The sequence below is a fragment of the Clinocottus analis genome, unplaced genomic scaffold (genome assembly GCF_023055335.1).
Source record: "Clinocottus analis isolate CAN_PGR_092001 unplaced genomic scaffold, fCliAna1.0.p SCAF_19, whole genome shotgun sequence".
Taxonomy (NCBI): domain Eukaryota; kingdom Metazoa; phylum Chordata; class Actinopteri; order Perciformes; family Cottidae; genus Clinocottus; species Clinocottus analis.
In genome coordinates, this window is record NW_027175920.1 from 1,809,961 (window position 1) to 1,830,515 (window position 20,555).

Sequence of the window (20,555 nt, forward strand, 5' to 3'; positions counted from 1 at the left end):
GTACTTTGTTTACTGCCCAAATACCCGCACATCTAATCACGTTACCGCCGGCCGCGGCTGTACGCTCCGTTTGATGCTAGCTGGAAAAATGCTAACGCACTCGTCTCACTTTAGCCATTTAGCTCAGAGCACGGCTGCGCCGGCTGTAAGCGTGGCTCCGTCTCAGTGTCGTTGAGATAAAATGAAGGATTACATGCTCCCTCATGGCTCGAGAAACACTACCACTGAGATATATATATATATATATATATATATATATATATATATATATATATATATATATATATATATATATATATATAGTCAGTGTCTTTGAACTGACATTTTGAAGACAATTGGGTTGAAGTCGGTGGACAGTGATGCTATCTGCTTTTATGCAGATTCATAAGGATGCATGCCAACCAGTGTCACTGCAATAAAAATGTGATAATCATATGCAAACAGATGCATGCATGTCATTTGACCTCTGCATTGAACCGCATCGTAAGCATTTAGGAGCAGTTTAACATTCAACGTCAGTATGTTGGAAAAAGTACTTCTGTGTCTGCTGCTCATGCATTAAATTAACTCTTTTAAACTCTAATACACAGCATGGCCTCGGTGTCCATTTAAAATAGTTTGATGATACATGTACATCAGCAAATAAACAGGTAGAAGTGGCTAAATATTGGTTTGGGTTGTTTTAAGAGATTACAATGTAAATGTAAGATGTAAATCAATAAGTCTAATGTGAAGATGGGACAAACAAAACAGGCAGAAATGGTAACATGTTGGCTATAGTTTTATTCTTTATGTATTCTTCCTGGTCAAAATCTGGCACTTACATTGCCCACAATGCAACGGGACAATTTGGGATTACGGTATAATTTGCATGACTTGAAAAATGTCTTTATATTGAAGATGGCGTTCCTCATGGCACCGTCCTTGGTCCTTTTCTGTTTTCTTTATACATGATCCCACTCGTTGTAGCACACTTGTTCATTTTCGAGTGCAGTAATGTACATACAGTAGCCACACACACACATACACACACATGCGTATGCATTACGGGTTTTATCTGTAACAGAAACACCAGATCAAAGTGCAGAGGAGCTTGTTGCCTGAACGTCTCAGCTGCCGTACAGCGTCTGGAGATGTGCACTCACCCGCAGTCGGACCGCTTCACAGTCACAGCATACAGTACATAATCTATTTTAAACCCTCGTTTAACCAGATTAACCAATTGAGAACAAATTATCCTCCGATCACTGCCCACACGGGTACAAAGTACAAAAAAAAAGAACAAATTCACTCTTATCCAGTTGAAAATTAGCTCAATTCCTTTGCTTGTCGGACTCAGAGAAAAGACTCCTGCATGTCCTGAAAACCTGCTTGGATGTGAGCAACGCTTTTGGAGGTCACACACACTCTTGTCTTGCTGTATAAACTGCTGTGCTGTACGTTTTCCTCAGCCATTGAATAACTCTTACACAGCAAGTGTCCCCCGGTCGCCATCAACGTACTCGCACTGTGACACCAGAAGCGTTTTTTTGTTTTTGGGTAGCGGCGCTTTACGCTCTCTCCGCACCGTGACCAGGAACCCAGAAAAAGATCGTGTCACAACCACCACCCCCGGCTTTCTCTCCCTCCCTCCCTCCCTCCCTCTCGTCGAGGGGGACTCGTTTGATGTCTCAGACGTCGTGCTCGAGTCGAGGCGAGAGAACATTCCAAAAATGGATCTCATTTGCATTCTCGGTGTGATTATGACGCCGGACAAACAGACACAACAAATTCTTTTCTCTCTCTCTCTCTTTTTTTTTACACAGTCCATCTTTCCAGCTGAAAGATCCATGAAATGAAAATAAAAACCTCTACGTGTGGTGACATTTTTTACATTTCACTGGCCGGTCGGGGTTCACGCCGCTTGTTTTAGCTTTTTCGCTCCTTAGCTTTAGCTTCTTTTAGCGTCATGTGACCCCGAGGGAAAGCCTTCAGAAAAGATGTTTCAGTCTTGTTATCAGTGTGCTGCTTCAAGTTCATACGCTCTCTATCTTCCTCCCTCTCTGTCCTGTCCCTGTCGCTCCTCTCTTTCTTGTCTTCCATCTCCCTGATCTGTGTACATGTGTGTGTTTCTGTGTGTGTGTGCATGTCGTCCTCTCTTTTCTCTATATGTGTGTGTGTGTGTGTGTGTGTGTGTGTGCGCTTTCTGCTCCCAGCGCCTCTGCGGAAAGCAAAGTTTGTGGAGAGCCCTCGCATTCCTCAATCAGAGCTTGGCTCCCCTACACACACCTCCACCACTGCCAGGAATCCAGACCTGGACACATACTGCCCTGGTAAGTTTTAGTTTTTTTGGCCAGCTCATCCCTCATTTCAGTCGTGTTACCTCTCAGCATGTTGCTTCTCGTCTTCCTGAATGCGGCAGAGAGAGAGAAAGATTCAGAGAGTTTCGCTGAAAAACACTCGCGAAAGGTCGTTAATGAACTGGCTCCGCTGGAGCCCACAGTGTCCATCCTCCTCCTCCCTCCTCCTTCCCTGTCGCTTTAATCCTCCCCTCGCTGCTCCCTCGCTCTTGTCTAGTTGCCTCCGCTGCTTTTTCTGGTAACTTCACAGTCGGCGGTGGCTCAGTAATCCCGTGGACGGTCTAGATTTCCTTCCCCCGTGCTCCTCGTCGCACCTCCTCTCTCACGGTAAACAGCCGGTCACTCGAGGATAGCCGCCGCCGCCGCCGCTACGCTAAAGATCCTAGCGGTATCTGCTTTCTCATCTCTCCTCCTCTTTCCTGTGGCCGCCGCCTGAGAAGTGCAGCATTAGCTTCCTGACCTGTCTCCTCGGCTCCGACCTCCGGTTGGCCGCGAGGACTTCCTCGGCATGATGCGGCAGCACCCTGAGGTGGGAGAGGGGGGGCGGAGGTCTCGGGACTTCACTTTGTGTAACTTAACGAGAAAAAAAAATGGTGGAAAGAGCGCTTCCAGTGTTCTCCGTCTGCCAGCCTCTTCTGCTGAGCCTCTGCTCAATGGGAGCTCTAAGTAGGTACTAGAATATGCTTTTTTTATTTTAAATAAATATTTCTATAGAAGTCTAAATAGTCTGTTGGGTAAGACCCTTTAGTTCTGCTACCTGACTCGCTGCTGAAGAGACCGTCGTCCTCTGGCTTTATTTTGGCATCGCACCTGTGAAATAGACTGTGAAAATAAGCGATGGGCTTCGGGATGAGCCGCTGAGAGCCGCTGCAGATGTGACATTTCCGGGGCTGAGATGGTAATCTTCTCCAGCGCCGCTGAGGCAGGAAAAAGGGGAATTCTCTGTCAATAGCAACTGGAGCTGCAGAGGAACCAGGGAGGGGTGAGACGAGTTTTACCTTTTCGGGGGTAGAGGACTCGGGGTTGACAGATGGACATCCGAGCTCTTAACTGAGGGCGGTGACTTCAACATCCGATAAGCGCGAACAAACACTCGACATCCGGGGAGCACGTCAGGTACCGGCTTCATGTTTTTTCTTTCATGGCCCACAAAGAGATTTGCGGGCTCGTAAATATGGTAAATATCTTCGCGGGATGGCTTGTAAAGTTCACCACGAGCCGGCCTCCTGACATCATCGGAGTGAAAGCTTTTTATGATGTAAGAGCTGGAACTCGCTGACAGGAAGTTTCCGGAGTTGTGGGCGCGTACGGATAATAATTTTATCTCATAATGTTCTTGTGGAGTTGAGTTGGAGTCCAAATGAAATCATGCTTAGTCATCCTTTTTTGCAGGCAGTTTGAATATAACACTACGGGGGCGTGTCTGTGCTTGATTGACAGCTTTGTTTCAGGCTTAAGCAGCAGGTATTGAGGCGTTAGGAAAAATGTGAAACGCAGATGTCTCTCTGGTTTTGGGAAATATGTGAACTGTAAGCGGGCAAAAAACATGGAATTGAAGGTCATGGATTTGGAGAGCTGAATGTGCAAGATAAGCCAAAAAGACAAGGCCAAAGGTTTATGAAAGAAAGCTAAATAAACTACAAATTAAAATGAGCCAAATGCAACAAAATGATGACAAAGGAAAGCAGCAGCTAAAGACAAAATGTGTTCAAGACTTTGCAAAGTGTTGCGGAACAACAATGGAGGAACTGTCCCCGTGTGAAATAACAAGGTGGCGTCGTGTATTTTGGTTATTCTATCAAATTTCACCCTTCATTCAAATAAATACCCAAGATGAAGCTGCTCATTGTCACGTTGGACGTAGCTTATAGCATCCTGGCGTTCCTTTGTGTATAAAAACCTCAATTTTTCTGGCGTAGATATGATCAGGAAGGAATGTGAAATTCATTCCTCGGATCTCGCGATTACCTTCCCAGCCGCGATGCGTTCGCCGGTGCATGCCCATCTGCGTGTGTGTGTGTGTGTGTGTGTGTGTGTGAGAGTGTGTGTGTGTGTGTATGCCCGGTACTCTCTAAAATTGGGTGTGAATCTACCTGGTAACCGCTGCCTCCTGCTCGTCAACAGCTTCTTGTGCGAGTTCATTCTCACCTCTCGCACACAGGTGCGCCTCCTCCTGCTCGTCTTTTTACCTTTTCTCTACAAATAAATGTTTGTTTGCTTTTTGGGGGGGGGGATTCTCGTCGTCGTTTGTGTGCGCTCTCTGCAAGCTGAGGGGTAAAAAGGTAAAAGCGGCCAGGTGTAGGGTGAAATAAGAGCTGCCACACATGGTATGTGCCATCTCACCTGCAGCCTCGGACCTATTAATACGTCTCCTGTGCCTCCCTCCCGCCTGCAAGCGCACATGCTTCCCCTCGCTCGCTCGGTCGAGGGGGAGAAACAGATGCGCTCGCACAGAAACACATTCCTGGCTGTGTGTGTGTGTGCGTGTGTGTGTGTGTGTGTGTGTGTGCGCAAGATAGTTGCCATGGCAACCATCTGTCTCCTTTTTCGCAGCTCAGGAAATCCACTGGTAGGTGCGTGTGTGTTGTGTGTGTGTGTGTGTGTGCGCGGTTGAATGATCCTCTAGCGATGCCGTCGCGTAGCTTTGAAGCGATCGCAACGTTTTTGTTTTTTTTTTGTCTTCAGATTGTCGAATTGTGTATTTTAAGAACAAAAAAATCGCTATAAACAGGAAAAGAAATCTAAAGTATGCCACCGCCGCGATATGACAATGCACTTTCCCCCTTTTGATAGGAGCTCGTTAGCGTTGGAAGCGGATGAACATGACGTTTTTGAATCTTTCAAAGTGTATTTGACAGCCTCGTGACAGCAGCGGTATGTTTGACGACATCGTTGTTGTTTCTCTGGAGTGTGTGGCGTTTAAGGACACGACAGGTTTGCGTATGTTGAGCTCACGGGGAGTCGCCGTGACCTCCAGCGTCCAGATTAAAGAGTTCCCACCTCCCACGTACGACTTAAAAAGCACAGACTGTTGTCCAACAGCTGGCCGCCGCTCGAGAAGGGAAACGGATAAAGAAAGGAAACTCAACAGACGTGGAGAGAGAGAAGTGAACAAAGAAGATGAGCGAGAAGGACGCAGACAAACACTCGCACAGAGGCAAAAAGAGAGAGAGAGAGAGAGAGAAAGAGAAAGCCCCCCCTGTTTGATCACGGTCACGGCCACAAACCCCGCAGGAGCGGTTGACTAATCAGTGCTAATGTATTCACTGCTTGCTGCTCCCAGTCTGTCAAGGAGACTTCACTGCCTCCATGTCCAGACAACACACACACACACACACACACATATATATTTATACATAATGGGCCACTGGATAGATGTTCGTGCCTTTGTTCAGACACACAACTCATCCATCCCCCCACCATACTGCCTTTCCGGGAGACTGTAATGTTATTTACAGACATCTTCTCCATTTCTGCGTTCAGCACTTTTTTTTTTCTTCGAGGATTTCGTGACCTTGGAGGACCTTCCTCGCGAACGTATCCTGCTCCACATATACATCCTGCTTCACTTCACTAAGCCGCCGTAGCCACCTCACCACGGCTCCTTATTAGCCGCTTTGGACCTAACGCGCGCTGCGATTACCTCGTTATTGTTTTTTTATTGAGGCTCTGCAACAGTTTTTTCGTTTTTTTTTTTTTTTCCTCCTTTAAAAGGTGCCGATCCGTCTTACTTCCTCAAAGGGGACTTGGAGTCAATCTAATAAGGATCCTGACAGCGCGGCTTTAGATTGCCTTGTCCGTCTGTGAGTCTTTAAACGGACGCGAGAGAGAGATAGAGGGGGAGAGAGAGGTAGAGAGAGAGGACACATGCTTTTAGACAAGCTGTCTGTCTTCAGAGAGGTGGAGCGGCCGCTGGGACTTTCTAATGGTCGTCAGTCAGGACGTCATGTCGCTACCTGCCAGTCTGGTCCGACCTGCCCGGCAGGAAAACGAGCGAGAGAGAGAGAGAGTGTGTGTGTGTATATATGTGTGTGTGTGTGTGTGTGAAAGAGAACCGGCCCTGCCGCTCTGCCTCGCCGCTGTTTATTTAAACGCCGGCTATCTCGTGCCGCCGGCTTCCATGTCATTAATGTCTCGGCCAATTCTCAGACCCGTTCATCCAATTACAGACGTCTGTTTTCAGCCGCTAAGTCACCCTGCTGGTCGTGAGAGAGAAAGAGAGAGAGAGAGAGAGAGAAAGAGTGAGTAATTAGTGAAAGCTTGAGCTCCGAGAGTGACACACTCGAGTGAATAAAGTGTAACTGATATAGTTAGGCACCCCCGAGGGCACGATAGCCAGGTGTTATTAAAAGAAACACACACACACACAAAAAAACATGACACCACCAGTGAGGGCTTGTTATGGGTGGAGAGTAACCAGGTAATAGGGCGACAAGGTGAGGTAATTTATTTGGTTGGTTCCTCCTGCAAAGATGACAACTGAAATGTGCGCATGTGTGTGTTTGTGTGTGTGATCATCTGATCTTCACACAAGATCACCCTGCTGTTTTCTTTCCTCTCTTCCGAGCGAGTCGTCTGTAAACAGGATAAAGAGGTTGAAACACACTCGCTTTGTCTTTAAAAGACACACACAGTCTCTCTCTTGACACACACACACACACACACACACACACACACACACACACACACACAGATACGTGCAGGTAAAGGGCGTATCTCATTACGTCACACGAGCTGCGGTGGTGATGAGTGGTGCGGAAAGAGCTGCCGAAGGAAGAGGGCTTTTTCTTCTTCTTTTTGGTTCTCAATGAGCGAGAACGGATTCTGACGGGATTTTTGTGTGTTTTTGTTTTTTTTTGTAAAAACTTTTAAGTAAAGAAGACGCCGGCAACGGACATGCCTTTTAACGCACAGCTCTTGAGTTTACGGGAACAGCTCAGGTGAGGGTGTTTCACGTCGTGAGCGCAGGTGCTGTGTGTGTGTGTGTGTGTGTGTGTGTTCTGTATCCGGGTCCGTTGATGCAAAGCGTAGCAGATACACGCTGATGTGTCTGCGGGTAAAGAGAGGTGGCGGACAAGAAGTTATTAAAAGTAGGGTTTTTTTTAGGGCGTGGGGTGAAAACCTGTTGTTTCTCCAGCACTGACACACATTTGTTCTCTCTCTCTCTTTCTCTCTCTTCCCCTCCTCCACCTCCTCCCGTCTCTGCAGGGGAGTCAAGCCATGAGCTGGGCCCCCCTCCGTCGGTGGACGAGGCAGCCAACACATTGATGACGCGCCTGGGTTTCCTTCTGGGAGACAAAGTGAGCGAGGGGCCCGCCGGTACCCAGTACAGCATGGAGGAACCCGAGGCGAGACAGGTACCCGTCTCACTTTTGAATCCCACAATCCCGCTACTGAGAGACTCTCTCTTGTAGACAAAACCCTCCAGACTTCAGACTTAAGATGATCAATTGGCGCCAGCAAGCACCCTTTTTTTTTAGTTCCCTACACCCTCCTTTCACACCCTTACTGTTATGGTTCATCTTTATCAATTCGTCTCGCCGCGTCTTGCGATCCCGACACGTTTCTATCCGCCCTGCAACTCGAGCAAACACCCGGTTGTCTCAAGTCGATCTGTTTTGACGTTTTATCTTCATCGTATCCGTGTTTGCGCTCGCTTTTTGACAGATCTTTGGCTGTCAGGGTTGCCAGATCAAAAGATAGATTCAAAATGAATCAGAGCCTCAGATATCTCCTCGTCTAATTACTTTTTTTTAATATATATATTATTATATTTTGTCCCACGGTGCTTTTAAACTTTGCCCTATTGAAAGCGAGTTTCTTGAGTTGCGGCAAGTCCAAGGTTTGTCTCCCGCACCGCAACCTTTCAATTTGTGAGTTTGGCAGTTGTGCAACAAACAGCTCTTGGCACAACGGGCCGCGCTCTGGGCTCTGCAGCAGATGCCCTGGTTTCTCTACCTAAACCTGATTTGACAGGTATGAGTTTCCCAAACCGAGGGAAGAAAAACAGTGGCGGCAGAAAGAGAGACACAGAGAGTAAAAATAAAAAGGGGAGGGAAGGGGTGAGAACCTGTTGCTGAGGCGTTCAAAGCCTGGCCCAGGTATGAGTTTGCACTAAAGCATTGCAGATAAGCGATTAGACTGATGGACTGCCTGTGCTCGACGCGAGCGCCGCTGTAGCAGTGGGGGTGTATAAATTGAGAGAGGTTTATTCAAGCGGCTCTTTTTAGAGACGTGACTCACACCGGCTGCATCGTGCACACAGTACAAACTTATTATTTTAGATATCTGCGCCGAATTTTCCAGATTGTTTGATTCATTAGCCGACAAAAAGATGATAGAGACAACATCTATCAGCAGATTAGAGAGAGTGGGCTTTTTGTTGGAACTTTTCCTTAATATGCAAGGGATTTTCTGGAGAGCAGACGTTTCAGTTATCAATCTGAAACTTTGTCCTAATGTGTGTCACAACCGATTTGCCCACCATTTTTATACTGTAGTTAATTAACACGACGCCAGGCAGATAGTGACCTGCTTTGAATAAAAACTCTGCATTAGGTGAAGGTTATCTTTGCTTTCTTTTCTCTCTGTAAAAACAACCAATCCACCATTTTCCATTCGACGTGGATGACTTCCTAACGCCATCTGAGTGTGTGTCTCCGCTGCGAGACCTCAGCAGCTGAGCGGGAACAAGGTGACCTTCGCTCGCGGGGAGCGCAGTTAATTGCCTCTCGTGCTCCAGCGCCCTGAATAGACGCGGCGCTCCGAGTTCAACCCTCATCCTCCCCGTGCAACGTTTGAGGTCAGGTCCTTCACGAGTCGCGGCTCGTTAGCCCAGCAGATAGCGCCGCGGCGCTATGTGCGCATGTTTGGCCCTGCTATCGGGGTCAAGCTCCCGCGAACACAACACTCCCCGTCCGCAAGGCCGACGGCGTGCGGAAGATTGCCTCGATCAGTCACTCACAAAAACGCTCAGCAGAGGCCATGTACTGTTACAGGCAGCGTGTGGATCAGTTCACAGACGTTAGCTAGTACTTCTGTACAGACGTTAGCTAGTACTGCTGTACAGACGTTAGCTAGTACTTCTATGCAGACGTTAGCTAGTACTGCTGTACAGACGTTAGCTAGTACTTCTATGCAGACGTTAGCTAGTACTTCTATGCAGACGTTAGCTATTACTGCTGTACAGACGTTAGCTAGTACTTCTATGCAGACGTTAGCTATTACTGCTGTACAGACGTTAGCTATTACTGCTGTACAGACGTTAGCTAGTACTTCTGTACAGACGTTAGCTAGTACTGCTGTGCAGACGTTAGCTAGTACTTCTGTACACAGATGTTAGCTAGTACTTCTGTACACAGATGTTAGCTAGTACTTCTGTACACAGACGTTAGCTAGTACTTCTGTACACAGACGTTAGCTAGTACTTCTGTACACAGACGTTAGCTAGTACTTCTGTACAGACGTTAGCTAGTACTGCTGTGCAGACGTTAGCTAGTAACGTTACTGCTGTGCAGACGTTAGCTAGTACTTCTGTACAGACGTTAGCGAGTACTTCTATGCAGACGTTAGCTAGTACTGCTGTACAGACATTAGCTAGTACTGCTGTACAGACGTTAGCTAGTACTTCTGTACAGACGTTAGCTAGTACTTCTAACTAACAGTTTGGCCACAATTCAAAGTTACAAAGCTTATAAAGGCAAGTTTGCTGTTTCAGAGAGGCATTAATTTAACTGTATATTAGTGGTTGGTGTTTTTCTAATATTCTAGCCCCCTTATTTTCCTATAAGTGGCGGGAAAACCTTAGACGTGTCAATATAATACAGTATAACTTAAACAAATACCTCTTTGACAGTCTGGTAACGGTGGAATATTGGACAAAGGTATGGATTGAAATGATGAATTCATTAATAACAATTCATCTTTAAAAATGGTGAATGGACCGCATTCATGTGGGAGTTGTTATACCAAAGCATTTTACATCCACACACACACAGAATTGGCACTTTTTTACATGTGGACCCGAGGATCAAACCACGATCAATTGAACTACCTGATCTATCTTCTGAGCCGCAGCCTTAGAAGCCTGTCATCGGATAACTGACGGATCGGTCGATAATGAAAATAATTGTTAGTTGCAGCCTCACTCCAGAGTGTGCGTGGGCGTGTGCTTTAGTTTAGTGTGTCCCTTCAGTCTTTCCCTCCTGCAGATTAAACTAGACTAGATTTAGCCCGTTCACCCCGGCGTTGGCCTGAACTCATCAGCAGCAGCAACGCGTGTTTCGCCGTCTGATGCACAAACGTAATCGCTTGGCAGCCATTTTTTTTTCTCTGCACTTGCGCGGACTCTGCATGCATGTTTTTTCGGTGTAGATGTTTTTGTGCGCCTGTGGGTGTTTGCAGATTAGACGCAGCAGAGTGTTGTTTTTGCACCTTCTCTAGTCTCCTAATCTGAGTTGACAGAGTAGAGGGTCACGTCAGGATGCCAAAACAATGCCAGCACCGGGTGGAATATATATGATGAGGGCTTTATTTCAGTTTAAGCACCTCTTATAGGAACATAAGCATGAAAATGGGTCGGTCTATGAGGGTAAGATATGTTCTCTATGTCCAAATAATAGTCAATTGGAGTTAAATACACTTGGAGAACTTCTGTACACAACCTCACATGTGCCGTGGGACTGTGCCAAATCTGATTTTGGAAATGCCACTCCCTTTTTTTCTTCTTCTTAGAAAGGGTAAATTACTGTTTTCCTGCATTTAAGATGCAGCTTGCGTCACTGATGCGTGGATTAAACTCCCCAATGTTTGTTTGTTTCGTGCCATACTCAGCTGCAGAAAACCGTGTTTTAAGCAAGGTACATTTGTGAAGCAATTTCAGGGCGTTAAATGTGCAAATTATTAACGTTATTCGAGAAAATATAATTTTTTTTGTGTGTTTAAATACACCGTTTTGGCGTTTAGTGTTGGTGTGCCTCATTGGAGATTTGTGAAGCTCTCTAAAAGCTAGAAATGTGTAATAATTATTATTTGTTATGAGTTTTTGTGTGCGTGTGGGAGAGAAAATCCTTTGAAGGACTGACTACATAAAAGGCAGCAGGGGGGCTAAGCTTTTAAGAAACGCAATATTGAAGTGACATTTTGCTCTGAATGTGACTCTGATTATAAAAAGTTCAAACATTGTACTTTGACTTTTATGGCTGTGTGTTCTGATTGAGTGGAACCAAACAAAGCTGTTAAACAAAGCTTGTCGCGTCTGTCTGTCTGTCTGTGTGTATGTGTGTTTGTTTGTTTGTTTACTAGGGCCAGAACCAGAGGATCAGCCCGTGCTCCACCCTGACCAGCAGCACTGCCTCACCCCCTGCAGGCAGCCCCTGCTCCACCCTCCCCCCTGCCATGCTCGGCCAGACCGGCAACAAGGACTGCGCCTACGGCTCCGTCACCAGTCCCACCTCCACCCTGGAGAGCAGGGACAGCGGGATAATCGGTGAGATGCGCACACACATTCCTCTCTGAACAACCACAAACTCTTTCAATGTACACTACCGTGCAAAGCTTTGGGGTCACTTAGAAATGTCTTTACTTTTCAAAGAAAAGCACTGTGAAGATAACAGGAAATTAATCAGAAATACACTCTTTACATTGTTGATGTAGTAAATGACTATTTTAGGTGGAATTGTGTGTTTTTTAATGAAATATCTACATATATATGTGTTTGATTACACTTAAAAACCCTTGTGCAGTGTTCTTGTTCTTAGAAGTGAAGGCTTTTCCATGCGGGAACTTGGGAAGGAACTGATAATCTGACCCCAAAGTTTTGAACGGTAGTGTACATATGGGCATGGAAAAACATGAATATATTGTGGAGAAAGTGGCTTTCAAGTGGATTCAACGCAAAAGAAAAAGGTACAGAAGTAGTCAGCTGTAACAGCTCAGACAGGAAGCTGGGTTACGGGGGGAAGTTATACGTCTTGTCACAGTCAGTGGGAACTCGCCTGAGGTTATAGCTCCTCGTCTCCACTGAACCTCAAAATGTCGCAATCTGAATGCTTTTTTTCTCTTCCCCGAAACCACAAACCGTACCTGACTGCGGTCAAACTGTAGTCATGCAAAGACAATCCACGAAACTGTGGCATTCTTGCTTTGTTAGAAATAGAGCAGGTGATGTCAAAGGGAGTGTTTAGTTACAAACAATGGAGAACGCCTGCAGCGTGATGAGGAGAACACGCTAGTTGACTCGACGGTAAATAAGCGTGCGAGCCGACGGGGAGCTGGGGGAGGTTGCGGCTTGACGCACACACACGCACACATATGTGCAACATGCGTGTGCACTGACGCCCGCGTCGCTCTGTTTGCAGCCACGCTGACCAGCTACTCGGAGAACATGGAGCGCGGCGGCAAGTACGGCGAGGGCTCCCGGGGAAACCTGAAGCTGTGGCAGTCCCAGAAATCAGGCATGGACTCGTTCCTGTACAGGGTGGATGAAAACATGACCGCCTCCACCTACAGCCTCAACAAAATCCCTGAGCGCAACCTGGAGAGCATGTCCTCCCACTCCGCCCACTCCATCCCTCTGTACCTCATGCCCCGCCCCAACTCTGTGGCCGGTGAGTCCCTTCCTCTTTTTTCCTCTTGTTCCTCTTTTCCCCCTCCTCTCTCTCTCTCTTCTCCTATGAAAGTCAGAAATAAGGTTATGTACAAGTGCATGTGTCCAATTCTGCAAAGGTCCTCTGGCGAAATTGGATCGCACCGCTGCTTCTAGGTTCCTTTTTGTTATATATTTCTGACTCCTCAACTGCTCCCTATTCACTCGTTTCAAGCTTCCTTTCCTCGCTTGTCTCCTCCCCGAGATGAGCTGTGATCCTTTTTCAAAAGTCCATTTGTGTGAATCCTGTTCCCACCAATTTCAGGACGGTCTGTGTGACATTTAGCTTAATTTTTGATGAAGAATTTCATCTTTAAAGAATCCTTTTTTAAGGATAGATCACATCTTTGCTGGCGGATCACGACGTGGCCTTATAGTCAGAAAGAAATGTGCGCTGGTAGTCAACGACGAGAGACAAATATTTGCTCCAAAAAAGTATTTGTCTCTCTGAAGTAACATAATGGGGGGAGGAGCTTTGCCTCTCTATTAGCAGCTATATTATGCAACAGATTTTTGCCATAATTATCACATACTTTAGTCAATTACAGTGATGTCAGCCAGCAAAAGATTACATCTGCTCATATGGCCAGGTACAAAAACACATCCCAAAGCTGCAGCCCGTATTTCTCGTGAATATCTGGGATGAAGCGGCTTACGCTTTTCAATCTGTTGTCGCTTTTTTTACAACATGGTTTAATTATCCAGGGAGAAAACAACTATTGTTCTCGAGTTTCAAAGAGAGGTTTTTATGTTGAAATTTCGATGGGAGGGAGGAGGAGGGGAGGGATGGTTTAGCTGCAAATCCTCGGTGGTGTTTTCTCTCACAACCCTGCGGTGTGGATGGAAAAAACCACGGAACAGAATAACACAGTCTGTGGAAGAAAAACATCTTCAGAAGGAGAACGTACTGCGGCTGGGAGCGCATCACATGAGAGGAGCAGGCGTTTGTGTTGCTGTCAGAGGTCTCATTGATGTGTGTTTCTCATTGCAGGCTCCCAAACATGCAAATGAGTAAAAAAAACATCAGTTTCATAACACCTCACTGGGGCCGATTAGGCAGATTCCTAAAGGGCCTGATTGTGTTATTGTTCTCATGGTGAGAGGAGGATGCCGTGGACGATGAGCGCCGTCCTTCTCGCCGGCGTTAAAGGGCGCCGGCGTCGCGTACGGTGGACAAACATGTGGCCCGCCGCCCGGGCCTGCGAACCGCCCCTCTCTCTCTCTTTATGCCGGTCGTGTTCCTCTGTTTGATGCCGTCTGGCAGCGATTTAGAGATTCACCTTCGATCTCATCGCCGCCCTCCAACACCCAGACCTTCAAACGCAGCCGGAGGCCAAGTATGAAGACTTAGATGATGCAAAAGAGGAGGAGGAGGAGGAGGGAGGGAGGAAGGAGGGAGTGAGGAAGAAGGAAAAAAAGAAGGTGGGAGGAAAAGGAGAAGAAGAAGAAGAAGAAGAAGAAGGTGGGAGGAAGGAGAAGAAGAGGGAAGAAGAAGGAGAAGAAGAAAGTGGGAGGGACCAAGGAAGGGGGAATGAGAAGAAGGTGGGAGGGAGGGAGAGAGGGAGGAAAGAGGGTAAAGGAGGAAGGAAGGAGAAGAAGCGGAAGAAGAAGGGATGAAGGAGGAAGGAAGAAGGAAGGAGGGAGGGAGGAAGGAAGGAGAAGGGGAGAAGAAGAAAGGATGGATTAAGAAGGAGAAGAAGAAGCAGCATTATGTTTATAAATGAATTCATTATGAACAGGAATCCTGTGTTGGGAAGATGGATTCATGTGGAAGAGTGAAAGCAGAGTTTCGTAATCTCTCTCTCTCTCCCTCCCTCTCTCTCTCTCCCTCTCCCTCTCTTCCTCCACAAAGAGTTATTAGATGATGTAGGGACGGGCGGCTGACACAGGCTGAGGATTGGCTGGGCTCACACAGCACTGGAACATCAAAGCCCAAGGCATTAACCGTTTCTATCCCCCAGAGCGACAGCGAGAGACGGACTTTGATGTGTGTGAGAGTGTGTGTGTGTGTGTGTGTGTGAGGGAGAGAGATACGGAGCGAGAGCAGAAGGCGACTGGGGAGGAAAGCGAGGAGGGAGGGTGGCTCCTCTGTTACCTAATGAAGGCAGTGCGTTGGTAGAGCTGAGGATGGATATGCAGGAAGGAGTAACCAAGACACCGTATTCCTGTTTCTCTGGCGCTCGCTTGAGAGTTTGCAGTTTGAGTCTATATTCAGCTACTAGGCCCTACATTTCCCACAATGCAACTATCTTTTGCGAAACCCTCCCCCTGCCTGGTTAAAGAGCAAAGAGAGAAACCTCAAAACCTCGGCAAATGCAAAGTAATTTGGATGAACTGACCCTTGAAAAAAAAAAAAAAGCCTTGTTGGAGAATCTCTATAATTGCCTGAAGATTGTTGGATTCCTACTCATGCACAAACTAAAGAGGCATGAAAGACACTGAGATTATTCAGTGAACTCCCTCTATAGTCTTTAAATTCACCAAATTAAGATAACCGCTCAACCGAGAGAGAACATTTCTCAATTTGCTGGGCGGACAAGTGTCATTGATTTCCTTTTTTTCATGCCGTTTTCTCCCCCCTTCGATTCTCCCACCTTCTGCGTAACACCCGGAAATATTGTTGTTTAAGTAGCAGGACCGCCGTTATTTACGGGGAGGACGGCTATGGCGAGGCGTTTTAGAGCCTCCTCCCTTATCTGAGATGACTCGTCAAGCGTTCGCGCCATCAGTGGCTCTCTTTGAGAAACAGGAAGTGTCTGATGCGGCCGAGCCGCAACAGTTAGCTTCGTTCCTTCACTTTTTCTTACTCTCCCTCTTACGCACCGTTTCTTTTTCCCCTTTGCCTTTTTATTTCCGTCTTAGCGCATTGGCACAGGAACTGTGCACGCGATCCCCGGCAGCCTGCTGCATTGCAGATAGAGGTGATGAGCACACAGATTTCATTCCTCGCATTCAAACACGGTTGAAAGAGAGAAAATAAGGAGCCTCTTCCCCGGCCCCGTTGGCCCCGAGTCATTCCCTCCTTAGCAGCACGTTAATGCCTCCACTGTCTCCGCTTTTAGCCTCGCCGGCGCCCACATTCCCATCAGGGCCGAGCCTCCAGCAGCATTCCCAGCTGCCATTTTCCCTCCATTTTGGGAAATCCATGTGGCTCCTTTTTGTTTTTGGCCCGGGTGACTCGCGCTCAGGACTTCGCTGAGCTTTTTACTCCAGAGGAGAAAACACGCTCTTTCAAATCCGACACGGGATCAGAGGTGAGGTGCTGGTGAGAGGTGGCAAGCTCAGAGGCCTCATGGAGGGATTACTAAGCCTTGACTCGGCATGTCAGGACTCCAGGTATAGTTTAACAAGAAAGCTCTGTCTAACTGGATTTTTGACGTCGTACTCACCAAGTTAACTGATTCCAGATGTGATAAGAAACTCAAGCAGTCAGGTTGATCAGGTTTTGATCAATCTGACTGTTGCTTAAAACTGTCGATTGGAAACAACAATCAGTCTAGAGACCAATTCATGAGGGATTATTACGACATATCAAGTGCATTCAGTTGAAGTAGTTCAACTGGTTTACAACCTGTTCATTTCATTATTTGACACACTTTCCTATTTGACTTTTTTTTGACCTCCCAAATCTTCGAATTGCAAAAAAAAAAAATCCAATTGAAATTAACAGGAATTAGTTGTTTTTTGTTAAGAAAAACAGACTTTCAAAGGTGCTGAGTTCTAAAGTCGAAGCATATTGAGGGACTGCTTCCATCACAGCCTGCTGCTACAAGCTGTGCAGTGCAAACAGCGCTAGCGGCGCAAACAGCAGCAACAGAGCAAACAGCGCTAGCGGCGCAAACAGCAGTAACAGAGCAAACAGCGCTAGCGGCGCAGACAGCAGCAACAGTGTTGACGGAGGTAACAGCAACTGGAGGGTCAGCGTCACGCCGGCGTCATCAGCTGTAACCGCCGTATGAACGCCGTGCATAGCTGCGCCGATTAGCTAGCCACTAGGGACTAGCTATCCGCTAGCCGCTGGGACTCGTGTGCACGTGCAGCTGGAACCGAAGCTCGGAGTACGACGCGCAGAGCGCTCAGGCAGCCGTTCCTCCGCTACAGCTTCACATCCACAATAGTTGCTTGCTGCTATATTGATGCACTGAATATTGAATTTAGCGCCTTAAAGGTTCCTAGAAAAGTGTTTTCTCAGAGTTTTCCCAAACAAATAGTTTGTGGTTAATTTGATATTCTGTCCTCTGTCACCGTCTCTGCAGCGTTTCCATTATCTCTGCATTAGAAGAGTTTATTATAAACCAGATTTTCCTGCCGCAGCACTTTTTTTTTGGACTCATTTTTAAAAGAGACAAACAATCTGCTCCGTCCATTACGACGTCCTCTCTTAATGCAACGACTCATCAAACCTTCTCCACTCGGGGTTCAGGTGCGGCGGAGAATCGAGTCGTCTTATCTTGTTTAACGTTCACCGATTTCCGAGCGTTTGGCCCCCGAAGACGAGACGCGGTGCGAAACAATCAGCAGCCGGCGTCAGACGGCGTTCACTCCATGAATAAGACATTTTGTCTGCTGAGCTAATTAATCGTGAGAGGCGCCTGATGGCATCTGCCTCTGCGCCGCGTGACTGACACCGAGAGGAGGGAGTTTTAGGACACAACCGCCGAGGGCTGGCTCGCTATAAAGATATATATATGTGCATATATTTATATATATGTGTATATATATGGGTTGTTTGTTCATATACATGCTGACGATAGTATCTTTTTCTTTCCCCTCTTCCTCTGAAACCTCCTACTCTCTCTTTCTGTCACACACTCGCTCACACACACAGCTACTAGTTCGGCCCACCTGGAGGACCTGGCGTACCTGGATGAGCAGAGACACGCTCCGTTGCGCACGTCGCTGCGCATGCCCAGACAGAGCACCACCTGCGGGCCGGGTCGCTCCGGGCAGGACCTGAGAGGTAAGCAAGAGATAAAGACACACACACACACTTTCAACTGTAACCCCACCGCTGATGACGCCCCAAATGTAAGAACGACAGTTTGTCCATTTGTGCAGGTGTTTGCAGGCGACAAAGTCGAAGCATTGAACTGTTTTTTGCGTTTACTTTCGATATGGAGACGTCCGCATGCACAGCCGGAGCAGTGATGCCGCGGGGCTGGCTGTGGTTGGACTCTCTAGATTGTGTATGTGTGTGCGAGAAAGAGACGTGTGTGTGCATAAAGAGCGTTTTGTCAGGTTGTGTCACCACTAAGCTAAAAGTCTGTCTCTGTGCTTAACATTCACGGTCAGCGGGCCATGTCTAGCGGCGCACAGCAAATCTCCTTAGCCTTCTTCTCCCCCAAATGGCCTCGTGTCACAACATAATGTGTCCCCCCCCCACTCGCCCTTCTTCCTCAGTCACTTAGCCAGTAATGACATCCGTAAATGGCCGCCCGAGCGACACAAATGTGCGTCCCCGTGTGTTTTTAAAACACCTGTTAAGACCCCACTTAGCCGAGAGAGAGAGCGCGCTCGGCTGAGCTGCGATGTGATTCGTCCTGCCCGAGGCAGCTGGCCACGGACAGATGCAGGGGTTGGAAAGAGTGTCGGAAAAAGAGAGAGAGAGAGAAGACGCGAGTTCCTCTCAATGCCTCACCGTTACTGCCAGAGCCACTTGTTTCAGCCCTCCTCCTCCTCCTCCACCTCCTCTCAGGGCAACCGAGTGTGTTTACAAGCCGACCGACTGCGTCCTGGCGTGCGTCCTGCCTCCTCGGATCAGTGTCAGCCTCCCCGAGTGCAGCGCCGAGAGAGAACGAGGCGGAAAGAAGACACGACGTGAAGGCCGGCCGCTCGGAGAACACGGGGTTTTTTTCTTCTCCCTACAGATCACATGAGGGCAAATTCCTCATACGATCTGATGATAAATATTATGGTTAAAAAGCTTAAAGGGTCAATGTTTGGCTGACACTAGTGTCCAGATGTTATGCTCTGGATCCCCACGGGATGATTCATGACGATGTGACCTCCCCTGACCCTTGAGGGCTCAGTGGAAAGGTCTCACAGTGATCAAGGTCACAGTGATCAAGGTCACAGTGATGACGCCGACTCTTAACAAAAAGCTTTGGATCGATCCTGCACAAACGCTGTTTTATTAATGCACTATAGTAATAAAGTAGTCCCTTTTTTTAAGGCGTTCATTCGAGCCAATGAGCTGCAGCACAGGCCACGTTTGAAACCGCTTCCATAAAGAAGGGACGCTGTCGGTTTTATTGCCTTTTTTATAAACATGTAATACATAAATAAAAGACTAATAGTGATGCATTGTGCACTTTTCCTCCAGCACCACCTTTTTCACAGCGCACGAGCGATGCAATGTCCTGATCTCCGAGACATTTATGGTGAATTAGCTTCCTTTTATATGGCGCCTCTCTCGTCTTCTGACCGCTCAAAGCGCTTTTACAGTCCGTGTAAACACACACACGTACTGATTGATGCCATGCAAGCCGCGACCTGCCCGTCAGGATCTAAAATAAACTCCACAAACCGAGACAACTTCAACACTCCGGATGGGAGGAGCCTAACGGGGAAGTGTGACGCACACACAGTCGCACCTTTTGCATAACAAGAGGATCATCAAGCGACCGATTTGATTTTTAAATATACAAGATGCGGATGGTTATGTGTCGGGTCAGGTTGTAACCAGCTGACGGATGCAGCTCTCTCTCTCTCTCTCTCTCTCTCTCTCTCTCTCTCTCTCTCTCTCTCTCTCTCTCTCTTTCTCTCTCTCTCTCTCTCTCTCTCTCTCTCTCTCTCTCGTTGTTTTTTTGTTCGCTCCTTTTGATGCTCGGGCGTCCATCGGGGGCTCGAGCTGTGCTGCTGTTTGGAGGAGAGTGAGTCAGACTGTGATGGACCTTCTTGTGCTCCTGCCTGCCTACCTCTAAGATTTCACCACCCACCTTATCTATTCACCGCAAACTCACTCGCATAACTGTACACCACACACACACACACACATGCTCTCCCTCGTTTATCTTCACTCTGACGCTCTCTCTTTGTCTTTGTCGTTTTGGTTTTATTACTCCCATATATATATATACATATATATATATATATATATATATATATATATATATATATATATATATATATACTCGCTGGCTGGGGATGCAACTTAAATAAAAAGTCTTGGAGATTCAGGTTAGCGCTGTAATTGATCAGACATTTAAAGGGTAACGCTGTTGATGTTGCTCCTCCTCAGCAAATTCCTTGAAAGCGCCAAAAGCAAAACATAAATCTGTAGTTTATCCAGAAGCTCGACGTCGTAGAGGAAGACCTCCGGTGTTGTTCATGAACTATCGGCACTGCAGTTTATTTTGAGCCAATCCCACATACAACATCCGGCCGCTGTGAACACTCACAGGAGCTGCGAATGCGTATTAATCCACATAGAAATATTCCTTTTATTCATCTTGGAGGGAAACTACAGAGTCCGGCTGTTTCAGGAAACAACTGAGCCTCTTTTTTAAAAAAGGAAGCTCGTCAAGAATGCCAGAAAAAGTCAGAAACCTTTGACTAATATATTGTTGTTT

The 20,555-nt window shown here is 47.1% G+C and overlaps 1 protein-coding gene across 11 annotated transcripts in view; it reads left to right on the forward strand.

Annotated features, from left to right (window-relative positions):
• tanc2b (tetratricopeptide repeat, ankyrin repeat and coiled-coil containing 2b) overlaps positions 1-20,555 on the forward strand; it is a 129,203-nt gene that overhangs the window by 81,292 nt on the left and 27,356 nt on the right. For 9 of the 11 annotated variants that reach the window (XM_068582622.1, XM_068582627.1, XM_068582623.1 and 6 more), the window contains 5 exons: positions 2,196-2,312; positions 7,548-7,696; positions 11,643-11,826; positions 12,698-12,946; positions 17,813-17,944. In XM_068582622.1, coding sequence (XP_068438723.1) covers positions 2,196-2,312; positions 7,548-7,696; positions 11,643-11,826; positions 12,698-12,946; positions 17,813-17,944 — 831 coding nt within the window. The remainder of the gene's footprint in view (positions 1-2,195; positions 2,313-7,547; positions 7,697-11,642; positions 11,827-12,697; positions 12,947-17,812; positions 17,945-20,555) is intronic. The other 2 variants (XM_068582629.1, XM_068582631.1) reach the window with 1 other exon arrangement.